At 46.1% G+C, this 19,594-nt stretch overlaps 1 protein-coding gene across 1 annotated transcript in view; it reads right to left on the reverse strand.

Annotated features, from left to right (window-relative positions):
- Positions 1-4,529: 4,529 nt before the first annotated feature.
- Positions 4,530-19,594, reverse strand: part of T265_01693 (hypothetical protein) — a gene marked incomplete at both ends in the record, with an annotated part of 31,843 nt that continues 16,778 nt past the window's right edge. The window contains 6 exons of the mRNA XM_009165759.1: positions 4,530-5,007; positions 5,454-5,864; positions 10,913-11,196; positions 11,785-12,125; positions 13,944-14,132; positions 15,479-15,756. Coding sequence (XP_009164023.1) covers positions 4,609-5,007; positions 5,454-5,864; positions 10,913-11,196; positions 11,785-12,125; positions 13,944-14,132; positions 15,479-15,756 — 1,902 coding nt within the window. The remainder of the gene's footprint in view (positions 5,008-5,453; positions 5,865-10,912; positions 11,197-11,784; positions 12,126-13,943; positions 14,133-15,478; positions 15,757-19,594) is intronic.

The following is a 19,594-nucleotide window of genomic DNA, read 5'->3' on the forward strand; positions in this document are numbered from 1 at the left end:
AATCTCCAGTACCCGCAAATCCCCCCAGGCATGCTTCATTTTTACTTTAAGCGTATGATCATGCCAACCACAAACTGGGAATTAATATAATCGTGATTACTCTTTGCTCCCCATTTTAAGTTCAGCAAACCAATTAGCCATGTGGAAGAAGAGGACATCCTTTAACATGAATATAATCTGGCATGCTGAGTAGTGTGGTAAACTCGCAGCAATATTGGATGGTCTTTTGGAAAAGAAGTTTTGGCATGCTGAAGCGTGAACACTCATATTACCTGTAACAAAGTACATGTTTTGGGTTTGTGGCGGCTTTCTGAGACCATCAGACGAGCAGCTTGACATTCTGTGAGTAAAAAAAATTGGAGTTTCAGCTCTCGTTAATCCGATCAAGTCAAGCTCATGGATCCGATATTGTCATTAAAACAGGGTTTTGCGATCAACACCTAGATGGTGCAGTGGTTCCTATTGTTCGCTGTGGCTCTATGGCACGTCGCTGCAAACGATCAGGAGTCAGGTGTTGTGAGTGTTGTATAATAATATAGGATTGGTTACCTCCGGATTTGACTTGATGGTGACGGCCTGGATCCTCACTCGCCCCATTGCTCCCGGGGTGGTCATACACAAACGAAAGATAAATTAATTAAAAAATTGATAAAATTTATATTCCTTAATTATTAACATTCAGCGGTAGAGCCCATGAAAATTTTCACCATGCATGACTTGATTTTCGAAGCTGACAGCGGTGCTTCGGGAACCGGTGGTCCGTAAACTAACGTTCACTCCCCTCCTGAAACATGGTACTATTCCAGCCATGTAGCAACTTTCAGTTAGACCAGTGTTTCTTTATCATGTAGAATGATTTATTTTCATCTGCCCTTATGCATCAATTCTTTGCACAGTGGAGCCCCTCCGATAAGACTTTTACAGATCTAGGGACCCCCACATATTCCTTCCAACTCACCCGGTAATTGCTCATGCCAACTGGGCAAACCTCACACTGAGCACAAATGATATCTAATCCCACATCAGGTTGTTCTATTCTCATGGATCACCTTGGCTGCCCCAAAATCCAGCTGCTCACAGTACTTCACACTTTTGGTCTGATCACCTCAACCACGAGGTCCATTGTTTGACTGTCCAGAAAACGACTTATTTCAGTACAATGATAGCACGGCACTTCCATACCCAGCCTGCTAGCACATTCACAACTGCATTCTCTGGACCTTTCGCGCTTTCGCGAAAGGCACCTCGGACCACCAACGTATGCCCTCTACCTTAGTAGATCTTCATGTAACGCCTCCTGACTGTTTGCAACATAAAATTTTACCTAACTTCAACTGACTTGACGGTCGATTGCTAGGGGACGGGTGCGTGTGGTCAATGTAAAGGAGCTGCAGCAATCCTTACTTCAGAAGTCTCGCCGGGTTCATTCGAGAACAAACAGAACAGCCCCCGCTAGGATTTGCTTATATTGGCCGCTAAAGGATAACCAGATAAATCAACTCTCTAACTCTTGCAAGTAGTGTCGTAACTATGCTAATCCGATCCCAAAACTGGCCTGCCCGCAAGCGACTGAATCCCAGTCCCGAAATAGTGTTCTCTATGCTGGCCCAATTGAACAAAATTTTCGGTTATAGTCGACTCTTACGGCAAATGACCAAAAATATTGTCAGTCTACTGGCTGAAAATTCGTATAGTTTACTGTAGTCGTGGACATCAGACGAATCTTCAGTGGCTTTGAACTACGGCAACTGAAAACTAGTCGTTCCTGTCGGCGTTCGTGAACTTTCACAGGGAGTATGGTACAGTTCCTCTCGCTCACGATTGCTTCATTCCGGTCGAACATTTAAGCTCAATGGCTAAGCGAAACGCCTTGGAATTTTACAGGACAGTGGCCAAAAGGGAAGATCTTGTAATGTTTTCTGTGTATTTGTTGATAAATGCCAAACTTGGGGTCTACCCATGAAATGTCTCCAGAGGTTATGCTGCCCCAAAGTCTACTTCCTGCATTACTCGGCCAAAGAAAATTCCACTGCACTATAGCAACCGCAGTAGAATGCAATTACGGGTCTCCGCCGAAAATAGCATGGCTATGACTCGTAACTGCAAAACCAGATGGCTCAGGTGGATACGGTGATAGTTGCTTTGGCGACATGACGGTGTTATACGAGGATGAAGTAGATGAATCAAGTGCAACCGATATACAACTCGAAATAGGATCGATAAGCCAGCAGTTCCTTAACATCTTAAAGTCGTCCGCCAAAACCTCACGTTTCAGGGGACAAAAATTGTCAACAGCTCACCGTGAGGTACATCAACGCCTCATCACTCTGCTGATACTGGAGAAGTGCTGCCTGAGGGGACCGTGTTCCTGGTGCATAATTTTGTGAACCGCTTCATAATTTGAAAGTCCGTGAGAAAGGAGCGCCGTTCTGCAAAACGAGACACCCTGGTTGTCCAGATGGTATACTTGCCCATTCAACTTTATTTAAGATTTGTTAGCTCGAAATAGTGCCCACTATTCCTTATTCGAGAGACTTCATTGATCGTCCGAACCACTCTTTTGCCTACAAATAAAAGACCATTTCATTTCTCACTACGTTCCCTGACGTCCTCAGAAGTACGAGTTCTTGCAATAAGCGTCGTGTGGTTTGTCGATGTCTTCCTTCATTCAACATTGTATATTGTCATAACCATCGCTGTACTTTTACACTCAAGTGTTTGGGCCGAAAACTGTCTTTCGAATTTTTCCTCAACGAATCTTGATGTAGCACAATGTAGCCCGTTTGGGTCCGCAGAGTCTCACGCTGAGATATGTGGTTTTTACTCTTCAAAATCTGCCATCCCCGAAGTGGTCTGCTTCGTCAGAGGACCAGGGTTTCACTTCCCCCTGCTGGACAGATAGGCTTATTAGAAATGTCTATTAGGGACACCTGCATTATGCAAATAGAGGGGTCATTTCACCATTTTGGTTTTTCAATCTATCCACCACTTCGTGCTTCGTAGCCGTGATGTGACTCGTGTTGCGAGCTTCAGGTCAAAACCACACCTGTTAGGCATTACCGTTTGGGCAAGCCGAGCCATGGCTTGGTAATACAAAGGTCCTGAACGCCCTTCACTTCCAACGCAAAGCCCCTAACTACTACTCACTCAAAACCGTCATGAGTTGCTTGATGATTTTATAACTACCATCCGTTGCATATGCATGTGCCATTCACGTTGCCTACTACACGAATATTGGTAATTTCTCACCCTACCCGATTGTTTTGTTGATCATGCAATTAACACACCATACATGGCTTGATTATCTTTTTAGTACCGCCTTGTCTTGCGTAGTGAAGACTTAATGTAGCTGCGAAGTTAAAGGTCTATCTGAAATGGCTTATTCTCCAGTGGCTACATACAATCCACCCCTTGGAAACGTGTTTTCATACTTGAGCGTTTTAACACGTTTGTTTCGAGGGTTCCAATAGATCCGTCCTTAATTTTGGATCCATACGCCTAAACACCGGTGGCTGTGTTAGTTCATCGGGTGTTCGTCAGCTACCACTTGCTCGACAGCTGCTTTCCGGGTTATTTTTGGTGACTCAAAATCACCTAATAATATTGGTTAAGAGCTTCCACTAGCATCGGTAGCAACGTTTAGACATATGAATAGCCTAACTTCTTTCTGTACCGTCCTGAACGGACCACGATAGACATAAAGCTCTATCAGCCGAGTAAATTTCTCGCGTGATATTACCCAAATTTTGTGCATATTTTGCAGAGCCTCTTATGTCCGAGCAACGAAGCGTTCCTCGTGTTCACACCTGCGATCAAATATTCACGTTTCAAGACATACCACTACTAACCCTGTCAGCAGTGTAAAAGCGCAACAACTTCAACCCCGGGAGCAGTACCGCCGGCTCCGTTGCCCCATACCATTCTAGCTTCGTTTAAGTAAAAGTTACTTAACTTTTATTTGTTCAGTTGATTTTGTCTGCCATTTGGAAGTGAATACACTTCTTTGCGATAAGTGCCTAAACTGCAAGGATGCCAACGTCTCGGAAGACCTGACCACTAGAGCCGGATGGTAGTCCGCTGATGTGCTATTAACCAGTGCCCATTCTTTTTATCAGAAATTTAAGTCACCTATACACGTCCCGTTAACGGTGGTTTCCCTTTCAAACGCCCAGCATTTTTGCGAGCTACTTGTATCCAACCAACAGTTCTTTTTTAGTCGGTGATCTAATAACCACGCCTCCTCTAGAAACGTTTCTATATGATCATTCTATCTGCCCATTCAACATAACGGTGCCTTGCACACTGTCCTTCTCGTACCTACTGGTTCAGCAGAGCTACTTCGCTCGTAAGATTTCGGTGAGATNTTCGGTGAGAGATACGTGCGTATAAGTGCACCTGGAAGTGCAGTGGCTTCAGATAATGAACCAGGTTGTTCAGACCAATCGGAAACTAGAGTGAATAAATAACTGGAGCCCGTCCAGATAGCTTCCACTTCCGGAGGAGGCTAGTGAGAGTCATTTTGTGTGTTTGGATTTTCTGTTATTGTACATTCATGGCAATATATACTAAGAAGAAGAGGGATGGGTGGACGAGGGTGGGGGGTCCAAGTCAAGTACCAGTGTTGATTTGAGAAGCAGGACAACTGAGGGTGAAGCCATGTTGTGAAACAGGGACAGGACCAGGGAAAAAGGTGTTTGCTACACGGGCTGCCTCGCGAAGTCCACTTAGTAAGGCGCCGTGGACAGTGGCTGGATAGAAGCGACACGTGTGTTCACCGGCGAAGAAAACCCGAGGAGTGGGACTAGGAGACACTGTGGGCGGTTTCTTTGACGGAGAAACACGTTCGGATGATTTCTCAGCTTCCTGCGGTCCTCCCGATAGGATGTTTCCACTAACGGGGTTGCCAAGAAGGTCGTAATCCAAACCGGTGGATCCAACACCGACGTAGGAATAGGAACCACGTGAGTCAGGATCGGAATACCAACGCGTGACAATTGCGTCGATGGGCTGGTCAAACAAATAGTAACGAAAAGGCAGTGGCCTCGTAAGAACATTTGAAACAAGACTAGACTAACTGGATTGAAGATAGGATAGCCCGTTGTATAGCTCAACATAGTGATGACAACCAATGCTCACCTATGCTTAAATTTGGAAACACCGCGTAACCAATGTCTGAGGTGAACGGGCTTTTTCACGGAGCGTCTGTATATATACGGTTGGCTGGCATTGAAAACGAATGTAAAGAACTAACAGTGGATGATTCACTGGAAAATCGTACTGATAGCTTAGTATACAGTTTCGGGTAGCAGTGGCAACAGCCACCACGTCATAGAATGAACACTGAATGAGCTTGTGTGCCAAAAACAAAGAAAAGAACCAACGCACAAACCAAGGAAAATCAACCGAACCACACCAATTATGGACGATACCAATCAGCTGAGATGGGAACTCACATTGGGCACAACTCTCTTGCGATCCACTTGAGATGAACCGAGAGAAGCGGTGTACGATGAATCCTGGGACCCAAAGATTCCCCGAAGGATGTGCATCGCCCTAGCAACAATAGGCTCTTGCAGACCATGTATGACGCTGACTGGAGAGGAGCCAGTAGTGCTCTTAGATCCGGCCACGCCACCAACGACTTGACTGGTGGAAAGGCGAGATCCAGGGGAGACACGTTGAGGGCTGGGCCGGCTATTTTCCAAGTCTAACGCAGCTTGGCCAGCAACCAAAGCGATCAACACGGGCCGATCAGTGATGGACCAGAAGAGGAATAATTCTCCACGTGACTCTTTTGTGGAATTCACGTGCCCGAACAAATTCTGCGATCGATCCCAGAAGCACTTTTCAAACACCAGAACAACCTTGGAAGAAAGGCAGAAAGAATAACACTGAGGAACTGGATCAGTCGAGTGTATTTTTGACTCACTAAGTGCCTGTACTGAAACAAGCTTTGCTGGGAATACGACGCTCCGTTGCCTCAGACTTGGACTTTTTTCCAAATAAACCAAACCACGCAATGCAAACAAGTAGTAGCCCTCGCCGTCAAGAACGGACCGGATCCTATCGTGATTTGACTGTTTGTGTACGTCGCTAACCCAATGTGCTTTATCGCAGGCGAGCGGTCTAACAGTAAAATCACCCATACAGATTGACCAGGAAAAGCTTGAATGTCTTGGTGAGGTACGCCCAAGACTGGGTTCCCGTGACCTCTCCTACAATGAGTTGGAAGCAATCAAGTAAACGGTGGCTGATCAATTTCAGTGGCGTGCGTGTCGTCAGTTTCTTTCCAGATTGTTTGACTGGGCGCCTAGAGGTGTAGGCACCTCAGAATGCCTAAGATAGGCCAGCAACAAGTCTCTCCCTCGCCCACTCTTTTCTCTCCTTGTCATTTAAAGCTCTAAATATAATTAGATGAATTTTGTGTTTGTGCGGCAACGAAGCATCATCATCAACACTGACCTTGCTGTCTCTGCTGATGTTGGCCACTGGGAAGAGATCTGGGATAATACCGACCCGTTGCTCTCAAATTTAGAAGCTGGATGAGGAATCCAATGGTTTTTCTTAAAATGAAACTATTCTGTTAGTCTTACATTAAACAACACTGTCGTGAAATCAGGCTTTTAAGCCAAAGGGTATTTCGATTGGAACACCACTACAATATCAGTCCCCGGACAACTATGACCTGTAAAGATAACGTCTAGTGTTTTCTAACTCAATGTGCATGCTGCACACCACCCAGGCAAAAGACGAATGTTCGCCTGGGCGATTAATGCGAAAAGAAGAAATAGCAAGAATAATCACACAAACTCCCACTCAATGGCTATCCCTTTTTGTCGCCCTCAAACAACATGGAACCGATAAAACATGGCAATTCATTCGAAAGACTGAGTAATGCCCTGGACCAGCAGTTATGGCCGAACCTGGGCACAGTGCCCGGTCTGCGTTAGCTCAGTTAGAAGCACTTCGAGGATCACTGGCGTCACTTACTTCCAGAATCTTCGTGTTATATACCACTGGTAACAATTTCGACCTATCCTGCTGTAACGGTGGATACTACTGATGGGGGCATGCAAGTAGTACGTTTTCTCGTAAATCCGCCTGGCCTCTTGAAAAGTGAGATATATTACGGAATTTGTGGAGTCGCATTTGCTTGCATTTGAGCAACAGTCAATAATACCCAGGAAAGTTCAGGAAGACGCGTTTAAGGACAAGATGGGTATTCAGTTTGTGTAAACAAGATGCATATGAGAGTTTCCCTTCCCTGTCCAACAGTCTGTAACTGTTCAGTTTTCTAATAAATAACTAAGCAGCGAAGGCCTTCTTCCTTTTCACTGGTAACTTCAGGTACTGCGACGCTAAGACACATTAAACATTAGCTACGTATCTTGCCACCGCGAACGTTACATCTTTCTTGAGCCCGCGACGAGAGGAGTATGCAATACTGGTGAAGGGAAGAGCGCCTTCGAGTGCGAATTTGCTTTTTTCCCGGCAAGCTCGAACTAAGTGGTTTCAAGCTATCAGACACGAAAGTAAAAAAAACTCATTTTCACAGAGTTCTGATATGGCCAACATCCTCACGCGTCTCCTTGAACTTTCGTGTAAGTAATTTGGTAGAATGATAAATGACCACTGTAAAATGGTTCAATAATTTCAAATTAACCTTCCATCAGATTCAGGGAGGGTGCTTAGCTAGATTATACCCACATATTTCATCAGCAGTATACAACGCCACACTAGTTGCAGTGAAGTATGGAAGTCATTAACAGCAAACTCAGCTGCGCTAGACATTTCCGTCTCCTTCGATGGGCACCTCGAGACGGGAGACTTCAATGGTTAGACATTGTCAGACATGGTTCGGCCGCGCCCTCAAGGGCGCTAATGCCTTCAATGCATAACTCCCTTCCCAACCTCCCAACTTAAAAGTCCACTGACAACCCTGTATTTACGCATCAATTACTTCACCTCTCGCGCACCCACCTCCCTCAATTCGTCGGTGAACGAACCTGTGGTAGCTATAACCACTGTACGGCAAGTACGCGGTCCTTACGGTCGATAATGATAGGCCGCGTATTTGCTGTTGATTGTGCGATCCCATGGCTGTTTGAGGCAAGAACAGGATTGATTGTGGTCACAGGATTTGAAAAAAAATATCATATCTCTCTCAACAAGCAATGAATGGACTAACAGACGTAATCTCCACAGTCGTTGCAGCAGACAATTATAATGCCAGAAACGAAGTTCATGAGGAACTGCTTGAGCTACCGGTTTCGATTAGTCCCCATTTACGAAGTTACTCGCACCCATCAAAATCGCACACACTAAACATGGACAAACATTCGTGGGCTAGATCACAGAGTCGTTCAGCCGTAGCACCCTTTCGGTGCCTAGCTGCCATGCCACCTGAAGGCTGTACGAGGGCTGGGATACTGCCAGACCGCCCGAGACAGGGGAATCCAGAGTCAGAGGTCGGGTTCGAACCACGGAACTTCCGGTCAATAAGTTTGCGCTGTAACCACTTAGACCATCTAGATGATGGTGGAAACAGGACAAGTCCTGGTACGATGAAAACCCGCCAGTGCTGTACTAGCTAATCTCGTCCTGGCAATTTTCATACTCGGTGACCAATAGATTCGTGGTCACGTCCTGCGATGTGTTCTTGTTCAGGGGAACCTGCGCTTTCAAAACTTATGTGTTCGCGGATGGGACTATTTCTTCTCACTGTTGAGTAGGATAGCTACATGAGGAAAATATCTTCTGCAATAAGTTCTAGTTTGGTCTGCAGTAAGTTTTTATCAAGGGGGCTACTGTATTGCAATACCCTGTTGTACTTCATTCCAATCCGTCTGCAAAAGAGCCGCATGATAGTCATACTGATACTACTACTAATGATAATGATAACAATATTAGCAGCAATAATAATGATCGTTCAGCGGTAACACCCTATCGGTGCCTAGCTGCCATGCCACTAGAATGAAGCAAGATGGCTAAGGTATTGTTAGGTTGCTCAAGCGTAAACAGGGAGCAGTCGAGATACTGGAAGTTGAACTCAGTAAGTGCGCGCCCAAAACCACTGAGTTATCTCGAGTTCTTCCGGGTTGCTAAGCCCCCTGAATAGCAGATGTGACCAATCAGAAGTGTACCTTTTGAAAACGAGCGAGCCAAAGCCATCTCGTTTCTCGGCATGGGATTCGCACTAGCAAAGTGTAAGGTCACGCCCCAGGACGTGCGCTGAATACGTCACTTACAGTCCAAGGAGAGATGGAGCGATTTACGAATCTTGAGAGTTGTATTAATCCCGACTGAAGTGTGACAGATGAGATCAATGCACGAATCTGCAAAGGCTTGGGTGGCACTCGTTAATTTGAGACACCTATGGTGTCAAAGTGGTATATTCCCGGATGCCAAGAGACGTGTGTATCAGGCTACAGTCCGGGCTGTATGGTTGAGACTTGGCCTGTTTGGGCAGTGGAACTAAGACGCCTTCCCAGGACTTCGATAGCTGATGTCCTGGAACCATGGCCGGTGTGGGTTGGTGTCGGAGAATTCATAACCAGGCAGTTAGGAAGTGAGTATTCGGTTGTGCACAGGGGACTCCCATCGAAACTGTGTTGGTTAGGTCATGTATTGCGAATGGCGAACCATCATTTGCCAAAGAGTGATATTTTCCGTACCCAATTCAAAGTGGTGGAATCGGGATAGTGGTCAACGGTTTACCTTGGAATGTAGAAATAGATAGAAAGCGTTCAGCTGTAGCACCCTTTCGGTGCCTAGCTCCCATGCCACCCGAAGGAAGCACGAGGGCTGGGATTCTGCCAGCTTGCCCAAGCCTAGACAGGGAAGTCGAGTGGCGGAGGTCGGATTCGAACCACGAACCTTCCGGTCAGTAAATTCGCGCTCTAACCACTTGGGCCATCTCGCCCCCCCCCTTGGAGTGTAAGAAAAAGATAACGAAAAGTCTGGGTGCCGTCGGTGCGACTCAGCTTCTAGGATGGGGACCGCGTGACCCTCACTGCGCCCGCTTGGAGACGGTGCAAGACATGGCCACTATTCGATGTCAGTGGCGCTCGTTTTGTCATTGACAGATTGCCTGAGGGCATGGAAGTGTAGGCACCTCAGAATGGTTATAGTGGTACTAATTCCCTTCTCCATGTACTTTTGTTCTTTTCTTCACAATAAGGTCTTCAAGTAATTTTTGGTGGTACGGAAGCAAAACATTAGTGAACACTAATGTTGTCTATAGAGCAAAATGTCGGTAGCTCAGGTAGCGTAGATGGTTGTTGGCTTGTTCGCTGAGCTGGGTAATTTGATTGCACACGTTTCATCAACAACCGAAGTGACATCATTAGTGCGTTATTGGGAAGTGGAGTTGTGCGTAGCGGTGGGTTAGTGGTTGTGCACAAGCGGTTGTGGCATAACCACTAACCCACCGCTACGCACAACTCCACTCCCCAATAACGCACTAATGATGTCACCTAGTTTGGTGATGAAACGTTTACACTAACGTTAGGTTGCCGATGATGATGAACTACACGAAAATCCTAAGTGACTAAAGACAGTATGAGTTACGTTGATGCAAGTGAAAAGCTGGGGGAGTCCGCGCTGGAAACCCAGGCATGCAATCGACAGCGCTCAGCGTCTCTAACAAGAGATAACAATGAACTGTGGCCGTAAATGTACACTAAATATAATGGTCCCCTTAGTTCGTTTGAATGCCACTGTTGATGCCAGGAAAAACTTTGCAGTTTTGGACTAAATGTGTGTGTGACTAGAAAAAGATAACGATTTCTATTAGTCTCTCTTAGAGGATATTACCGTGGTTAGTTCGAAGATATTAGGAACTCCATTTCAAAATGCATGAACTCTCTCAAAAAAGGGAGAAACAGGGGTTTTAGCTACTTTTTTATCTCACTTTGTTCAAAACTCCAAAGCCCAATCGTTGAATCGCATCAGCTTTCCAATCAGGCAGCGGGGGGTCGAACAGCGGAGCCCTCAATTTGGTCAGGTCCAGCTGTTGATGGTGGCCACCACTATCACCCCTGATGGAAGTGGTTTTCGGGCCAGTGCGGTGTTCCGTGGTCAGTTGTACGGATTCTTTGAGAACGCCGAGTGGAAGGGTGCACACGACCGCGTCCGCTTCGTTCTCAATCAGATCGTCTTGACTGAAGGCCGCATTTAGGGTATCTACCCGGACACCTGTTAGATACCAGAAAGAAATGTATCACGAGGGTAGGCTAGCTTTTTCCCAGAGTAGTTGGCGGATTCACGTTATGGATTATGAGTAATATCTTCCCATTGGCTAATATAGTGTGCTTATGCGAAGCGGTAAAGCAAAGAGGATAGTACGTTCAAAGACAAGTCCTTCAAATAATATCTTTCAGTGTGATCCCCTCGAAAAACTGCATCTACGGTGGTCTCACTAGAAACAAAAAACTGGCGGTCAACTGCGGAAGGTACTCATTGAAGAGTACCAAACCAACTACCGGACAACCTCTAAAAAAAGCATGAAGAATCGTTCAGTTGTAGCATCCCTTCGGTCCCTAACGGCCATGCCAACTGAAGGTTGAACGAGGGCTGGGATACTGTCAGGTGGACCAAACCCAAACAGGGAGAGTCGAGAGGCGGAGGTCGGGTTCGAACCATGGACCTTCCGATCAGTAAACTCGTGGTATAACCACTTAGGCCATCTCGCCCCCCCCCCTCCCAAAAAAAGCATGCCTTACTCCAACATTAAAGAAAGTCGTAAGAAAGTAAAGTAGGTGTTTCTTGTACACAGAGTCTTACCTTTCTCCGTATATATTATCCGTTTAACTGAACTCTTGAGCTCAATATGACCTGGTCCCAGAGTGTAGGGACACGGTGCTTCACGTTGCTTTGAATTCGGAGTGATGGTGGATGGAACCGGGCCAGGTCCGGTTTGAGAACTGGTTATGGCTGAGGCCAGAGCATCTGTCATGCTCGAATATCCATCACGGACCACACAATGCTCGCCATTCAACTCGAATGCGTCATCTTGATCCCAGTGACGGAGTGACAGGTTGTTCAACAGGGTGGCGTTCGCGAACTCTAGATTAGCAAAGTGCCAATTCAAAGTGCGACGCTCCTCATCGGTCAGATAAATTTCCCTACCAAAAGGAAATCCGAAGAGTAAAAAGAGAATTATGATAATAATGATGGTCATTCAGCCGTGACATTTTTTCGGCACATAGCCGCCATGCAAACCGAAGGAATACGAGGGGTGAGATTACCCAAGCCTAGACAGGAGTGGTCGAGATACGGGGGTTGGGTTGGAACCACGGACCTTTCGGTCTACTGAGCTATCTCGACTGAAATGAGAAAACGGCTAGAAACCCGGTGTATCCAGAGAAGTCTGTGACAGAATTAATTGGAGAATCAAACGTGTTGGAGAGGCTGAAGGTGAGCCACGGACAATTCGCTAGCAGCCCAGATCAGCATATCACCCGACAAGCCATAGACCATAAGTCAAACACCGTGTTAGGATGCATGGAATTTCGGCCAGTTACAATTATGGACACAACGAACAGCTCAGGTTTCATCCGTCAGCAGAGCGCATGTCTGGGTTTGGACGACATAACACATCCAAACAGGCACTCTAATAAAACGCCATGAAAGAAGGGGGAAAGAGCTAGTTTCGCGTGTGGCCTTTACGCCCCTCCAATCCCGTTTGTTGTTGAATCCATCATCCCCCTTGTGGTTGAGTTCAAGACAACTCACAGCTGCTTGAGGCACAAACTTACTGACCGGAAGGTCCGAGGTTCGAACCCAACCACGGCACCACGACCGCTCTTGTCTGGAGTTGGGGAAAATAAGGGTGAAAGGTGGAAATCCCTTCGCTGGGAAGTCATTTGTTGGCAAACAAGAGCTAAATAGTTACAAGCCATTAGACAGGAAAGCAAACATATCAAATGCGCAGTCTAGAAAACTGAGTATTCTCACGCGTCCCCTTGAACTTTCCCGGATATTTATTGACTACTTTTACACAAAATAGTAAACGATCACTACAAACCAGCTCCAAAATTTCAGTAATAAACCTCAATTTCTATCAGATGCGGGAACGGAACTTGGACACCAACCATGGACTACTCGCATGCTTCGTCAGTAGTATCTGCCGTTACAAAGGTATCTAGCCTAGGTAGTGAAAGAGGACTATTTGTCATTGGACTGTGCTCTATATCACAAAGTATGCACATTAATAATCAGTAGGGCAGCAAACGTGATTTGCTGTCCCATGACAGTTGTAAGTAACAGAAGGTTGGTGGGCCAAAAACATAACATGAGTAGGAGCTGTTGATACGTTAATTCCAAGGATTTCAGCTCAAAAAGATCCAAATCAAACGGGAAAACGACCAAGCCTTCTTGAACGCGATCCGTGGGTGCGCACAGTGTATGTGCGGCAACACCAGGGTTGACAGTGATGCCTCCGTAGATCGCTCAGCACACAGGCGTCGTATACATCACAAACAATTTGCCGCCCGAAATGCGCACAAACCAAAGCAACTGGATGCAGTCAACGTTCGGGCGACTGAAATCGCGATTTCACAGTATTCCGACAAAAGAACCCACACATAAGAGAGGAAATCACTGCACTACCTTGAATCAGGTCTCAAAATATAATAGATGTCATCCGGTTGGACGGAATACAAGCCTACCAGCCAGGAATAAAAAAAAAGCGTTCAGCTGTAGCACCCTTCCGGTGCCTAGCTGCCATGCCACCCGAAGGGAGCACGAGGGCTGGGATACTGCCAGGTTGCCCAAGCCTAGACAGGGGAAGTCGAGTGGCGGAGGTCGGATTCGAACCGCGGACCTTCAGGTTAGTAATCCGCGCTCTAACCACTTCGGCCATCTCGCCAGGAATAATGAAGATATGATGACTCAGAGACATACTGTTCTCCGAAAATCCACAGAGATGGTATCAAACTCACTTAGGTGGGGACTGGAGTAGAATTTCCAACTGTCGATTGACGCGCGTTAGTGCAGCTTGAAGAGGTTCAAACTTCTTCCACGCTTCGTGAAGCTCACTGAGAAGGCGCCGAACCTCAAACTGGGCGCTCACATTGTACACCGGAAGTGAGGCACGAGGTGGCGGGTTGATATCTTCCTGGGCTGGTCCACTAAAAAGTAATGTGAAAGAGCAATAATTAATGATACCAGCCTGGTGAGGAGAGAATGACAGCGGAAAATTTTGAAACACGGTAGAGAATGGTGCGACTAATTGTCGGATTCGTCCTGATCGACGAGCATCCGTCCTGATTTTCTTAGGTTCACATTGACCGAGAATGACGGACGTCCCGAACAAGTTCAGCCACAAGCCGAGTTGGCGCTCACGTGACTTTATTCCCCATCACAGATCATTTCATCGATTGGCTGCCTTGTGGGTTACATGAGTTTTCTATTTAAATATTGAAGGATGAAAAATCAAACAAGAGATGTATTCTTTTTTCTTCGTTCAGCTGTGGCGCCCTTTCGGGGCCTAGCTGCCATGCCACCCGAAGGTTTCACGAGGCCTATGATACTGCCAGGTTGCCCAAGCCTAGACAGGGGAAGTCGAGAGGCAGAGTTCGGGTTCGAACCACGGACCTTCCGGTCAGTAAGTTTGCGCTCTTACCACTTGGAACATAGGAATCTAGCAATCTACTTGAAACTCACGCATCTGATTCGCTACGATGAATAAGACTGCGGAACTTTTGATTTTCACTGTTCAGTATGTAAGCAAGGTCAACCGAGTCGATAGTGAGTAGCGAATCATCACAATTACAAAAATATGGTAGAACCAGATGAGCCAGACTAGTGTGGAAAAGAACGGAGGGGTGTTAATGTTAATGTAGCTGACTAATTAAAACAAACAAGTGATTGGCTTCCACCTCCAGTGGTCGCAGGTGATCTCCACTTAACGACATCTCCTGGTTGACGCAGTCACCGCACACATATCGACGAGCGTCTGGGCATCTCATGTCACGAGAAAGTGATCAGCACCTGTGGACATATTTACCAAATCGACTCGCGAGAGGTTAGCTCTGAAGGACGCTTGAAAAGCGCACTCATGTGACTGGATTACGGTTAAAACCCTTCCCGAAGATGTGGGACAAACTATGTCCACAAACAGTTACAACTAGAGCTGAAGCGATTTGCAGCAACCCCTAGATAGATGTTTGGCCATTTGGAGCTTCCTGCTGGATCATCGTAGCTTCCTTGTAAATAATGACAGGATGTTTCAGTATTTGAAATAGACCTCGAAAGCCATGTTTACTACCTCTTGTTAGGGGTTGTCAGGGAAATGCTGATCCCTGTAAATTATGGAAGCGTCCCAACATTCTTTCCTGATCAACACAAATGATGGCTTCAATGCAATAAAATGTGATTGGCTCAATTCATCATCAGCACTAAGTGGGATGCAGTTGCGAGAGCTGAAGAAGTGATCAGACTGAAAACAATCGGTGAAATCGCACAGTGTGTTTACCATTTCTGATTCTCCACTTCTAGCATGTCCACGTCGGGCTTGATATCTTCAGCAGTGCCTCCACCACCCCTTGATGGCGGTCTTGCAGTACGCAGAATAGATGTTTCCTTCAGAACCCCATCATCTGCATCTCGTTGCGAACTGGTATTTGCGTCAGCCGAGTTACCCAACGGAACAGTGTTCACTCGGGGAGTAACTATCAGGCACGAATTGGCGCGTGCTGTGGCAGTTTGCCAACGCACATAAGCATCCTCGATGTTCTGTCGCTCAACAGCAATCTGAAAAAGAAGTATTCAGGTATCCAGACGATAGGCCGCAGGTTTAAAGAGTTTTAACTATGAACACTTGCCACTCTCACCCTGCAGCAAAATAACTTTTGATCAGATTGGACTCTGATAGCACATTACCCATATTTGGTCCACCATTCAGAGGAGGAGGGTCACCCGCGGATTGAGTCTGTTCCAATGGAACACATTGAAAAACAGTAAGATCAAAAACTGTGCGAATCTGGAATGCAATGACAGAGCACTAACGACAAAATTACCTCAGGTGTGGGTGAACCAAATCATGACAGCTACACCACTGAGATGACATTGATGCGGAGTGTGTGACCAAATCACCTATGGTGTGCAATCGACAAATTCAACAGTGATGACGCGTTCTGAATTACAAATAAACACTATTCGACAGAGATTTCACTCTGTAAGCGAGATCACTCTAAGTCGAAAGTCGAGGATCAACACTAGACCCAAACTAGCGACCTCCGGATTAAACCGCTCGGCGACGATCGATTGGTCAGCAATGTGGTTAACTCGCTCCACTTGGTCTTCCATCACGGAAACCACATCACGTGATCACGTATTGACTGATCCTCGGTTGACAACTACTGTTATTATTGTAAACATACCTGTCACCTCTGGACAGGTATACACATCACAGGGGAAAGGGGTGAATCATTCACACTTAGAGGATTCGCCTTGAGGGAATCAACACGAGGTGGTGACTGACAGACAACGAAGCTGTAAACTCTATCGAGGAAGTGATCGTTCTTCAGGGTGTCTACGGAGATGAGAATTCTCCTGTGAACACTTTTAGCAATGAATTGGTAATGCTAGTGCAGAGCCTCAAATGATGGACGATTCACAGTGGTCCAATCAAGGACAAAGACCCCCACAGGAACAGACAAAAAAGTGTCTTCGTTCAGTGTTCGTTCTCCTACAGTGCAGAGACCGATCAAACTGGAGTAGTCCGTTAGTTCCTCGAAAAAAGTTCCTCAACGAAGGAACACTACTAAGAGGCAGTAATGCACATCAGTGCTTGAGTTGTAAGTAGAATGAGTGACGTCTTGAATGAACATAATTAGGCTGACTGTGACGCAGTGGCCGAATACGATAACATTACCCGAAGGGCAAGTGAGGCTCAGTGAATGATATTCTACATAAATCGTGGATGACGGGGAAGCTCTCCAAAAGCTTCCGTACACAAAGCGGTGTCCGTCAGGGATGCCCACTCTCTTCATTTCTTTTTAACTTCGTGATCGATGAAATAATGAGACAAACGCTGGAGGGTCACCAAAACCCTGGTGTTCAAATAGCCTGTGGAGAAAACCTTGTCGATGTGGAGTATGCAGACGACATCGTTCACATGTTCGAAGAGGAGAAGGCTCAAGTATTCTTGGATGAACCAACCAAAGTCATCCCGTCCTTTGGTATACCCGTGTTAGGAGGCAGTCCTCCTAACGAACATACTGATCAACATTTCTCTCTCTCTCTCTCTCTATTTCAGCCTTTCATTGGACTGTTTTGTTCCATTCCATTCTTGTTATCCAGCGAGAGGTACTGGAAGTTGTGGAACGTTTTACGTATCTTGGAAGTTGTATTAGTTCTGATTGTAGTGTGACAGATGAGGTGAATGCACGAATCTGCAAGACTCGGGCCGCGTTTGCCAATTTGAGACACCTATGGCGTCAAAGTGGTGTATCCCTGAATCTGAAAGGACGTGTGTCATGATGAAAGCGGTGATAGCGATGATGATGACGATAAGGACACAGTTTTCATAAAACGCCAAAGGAGTTTGAGGTCTGAGAGAGAGCCGTGGATTAGAGTGAGGCAACTGTGAACCTGGAAGGATGATTGGAATCGCGAACTTTCCGTTCAACAGTACGCGATTAAGTCAAATTCGGTTTTAATCTTGTCCACCGAGTGAGCGGAGCACTTGGTGGAGTTTTCCCCTGTCCATTGATATGCACCCCCAAAATTGATAAACCAGAGCCTTCTCCTCCACTCCAACCACCAAAAATGCAGCGACAAAACGAAAACGACCCAAGTTGACGTGGAAGGAATAGTAAAATATCCATGGAACTCGGCGGGTTGGAAGCCGTTCTCAGTCCAGATAACTCACATTCAGTTTATTTAGTCATCATTGGAATATTTACTGGCGACATCCTTTCGGAGGTACAGCCATTTTGTACCCTGAAAAAACGCGACGACTAAGGTGATACTATGTTGCCTAATTCTGCATGATGGCAAGTTACCGACGGATTCGAACCACTGCCCTAGAGCAGATAAAGTATCCTGCCAGGAATCGGAGCCAGGAGTAAACGTTCGGGAGATATATATCTCAAATTGTCCGATATTTCTATTCCCCAAGAGAAGCACGGCATTTCAAGCTAAAATGTATTTTTACTACGTATGAATAAGCTACAGTTGCCATAATGAGTTTTCAGTGACGACAGTATAATAAAACGAATTGCCAATGACTGAGCAGATATCCGTTTTTCGAACTATGAAAAGATATCTGACATGTTCGGATATCTCCCGTGGAAAAACATAGAATCCACACTTTTATCTCACATTAAGCTTAGTGTATCTTCTGAGATCATTCATGGCTAGTTCGGTTGGTTACGAATAGTGTGTATGTGCGCGCGCGTGCATCTATCGACCGCTCCCGATGAGCTCCTCTAAAAGACATGGCGTCCCAGGTAATTTGTCCTGAAATAAGGTTGTTGAAACGATTCGACGAAATAAACCTGAACTCCGATCGCTGTTTGTTGATGACAGAACTGCATCTCATGGAAGAAAAAAACAGAACAGCTACCGGAAACCATACTGTCGTCACAATATATGAATATACTATAGCGTAATGATGAGTTAACGTCCTTTTCTCATGCAAAGTAACTCGCCTCTCATAAGAGAAGTCCCTTGGACCTGGTGACATAGTTTATTTTTCAGAGAAGACTACACCCCATCCATCCACTATCAACGAAGAACTTAGGCGATAAAAAGAGTAATTCCAAATAACTACTGAAGCAGATTGAAGTATGACATGCACTGGGTTCTAATCGAATGGTAGTGGAACCGCCAACGCACTCGAAGAATGTTTCTAACTCTGTGGTACCTCAAGTAGGAGCAGCCGTCAACTCCAACTGAAAAATCAGAGATGCTATGCGAATACTGAAGAAGACACTGAATTCACCTCCATTTGAATTCCCCTCAGTAGGCCAGAACCTACAGAGTCAGAGGTCATTCGTTCGGTTTGCGACGAAACTCCGGAAACGCGGTCACCTTGATCACGTTTCGGACGGATTCGAGGACCGCCCTCCAGGCTCTCCTCAACACAACTACGCGCGTAATCGCAAACAAGCAATGAGACTATCAACCACCAAGTCCGGATTTACTCAGCGATTCGGCTGTGAGTGAGGGTTTTTCTACCTCCGCCCAAAAGCACCCCACAGATGCGGACACTTCCAGTTGTGCACCGATTCGACATCGGCCAACTGTAACACCCTTGTATTTATCGAATTTACGGCACTCGAATCCGTCCGAAGTGTGGTCAGTGATCGGGTTTCCGAAGTTACTTGCGCGAACCGCAAGACATCGGTGAAGGTATGCGGACAGTGAAATCAACGCGGCGGATATCGCCTCACGAGGTGTTTGTGGAACACGTAGGATGCAGTCCGAAGCCCGACCTTCTTGCGAGATGAAGAGTCGTCACGGTTAGCTGAACCAAATCTATAAGCTAAGGTTCCCTGAAAAATGGTAAAGAAAATCCAGAATCACACGGACACCTGTGTACAGTCAGCCACGTCTCGATTGGATAAGTTCAATCACTATATAT

Source organism: Opisthorchis viverrini (genome assembly GCF_000715545.1).
Source record: "Opisthorchis viverrini unplaced genomic scaffold opera_v5_18, whole genome shotgun sequence".
Taxonomy (NCBI): domain Eukaryota; kingdom Metazoa; phylum Platyhelminthes; class Trematoda; order Opisthorchiida; family Opisthorchiidae; genus Opisthorchis; species Opisthorchis viverrini.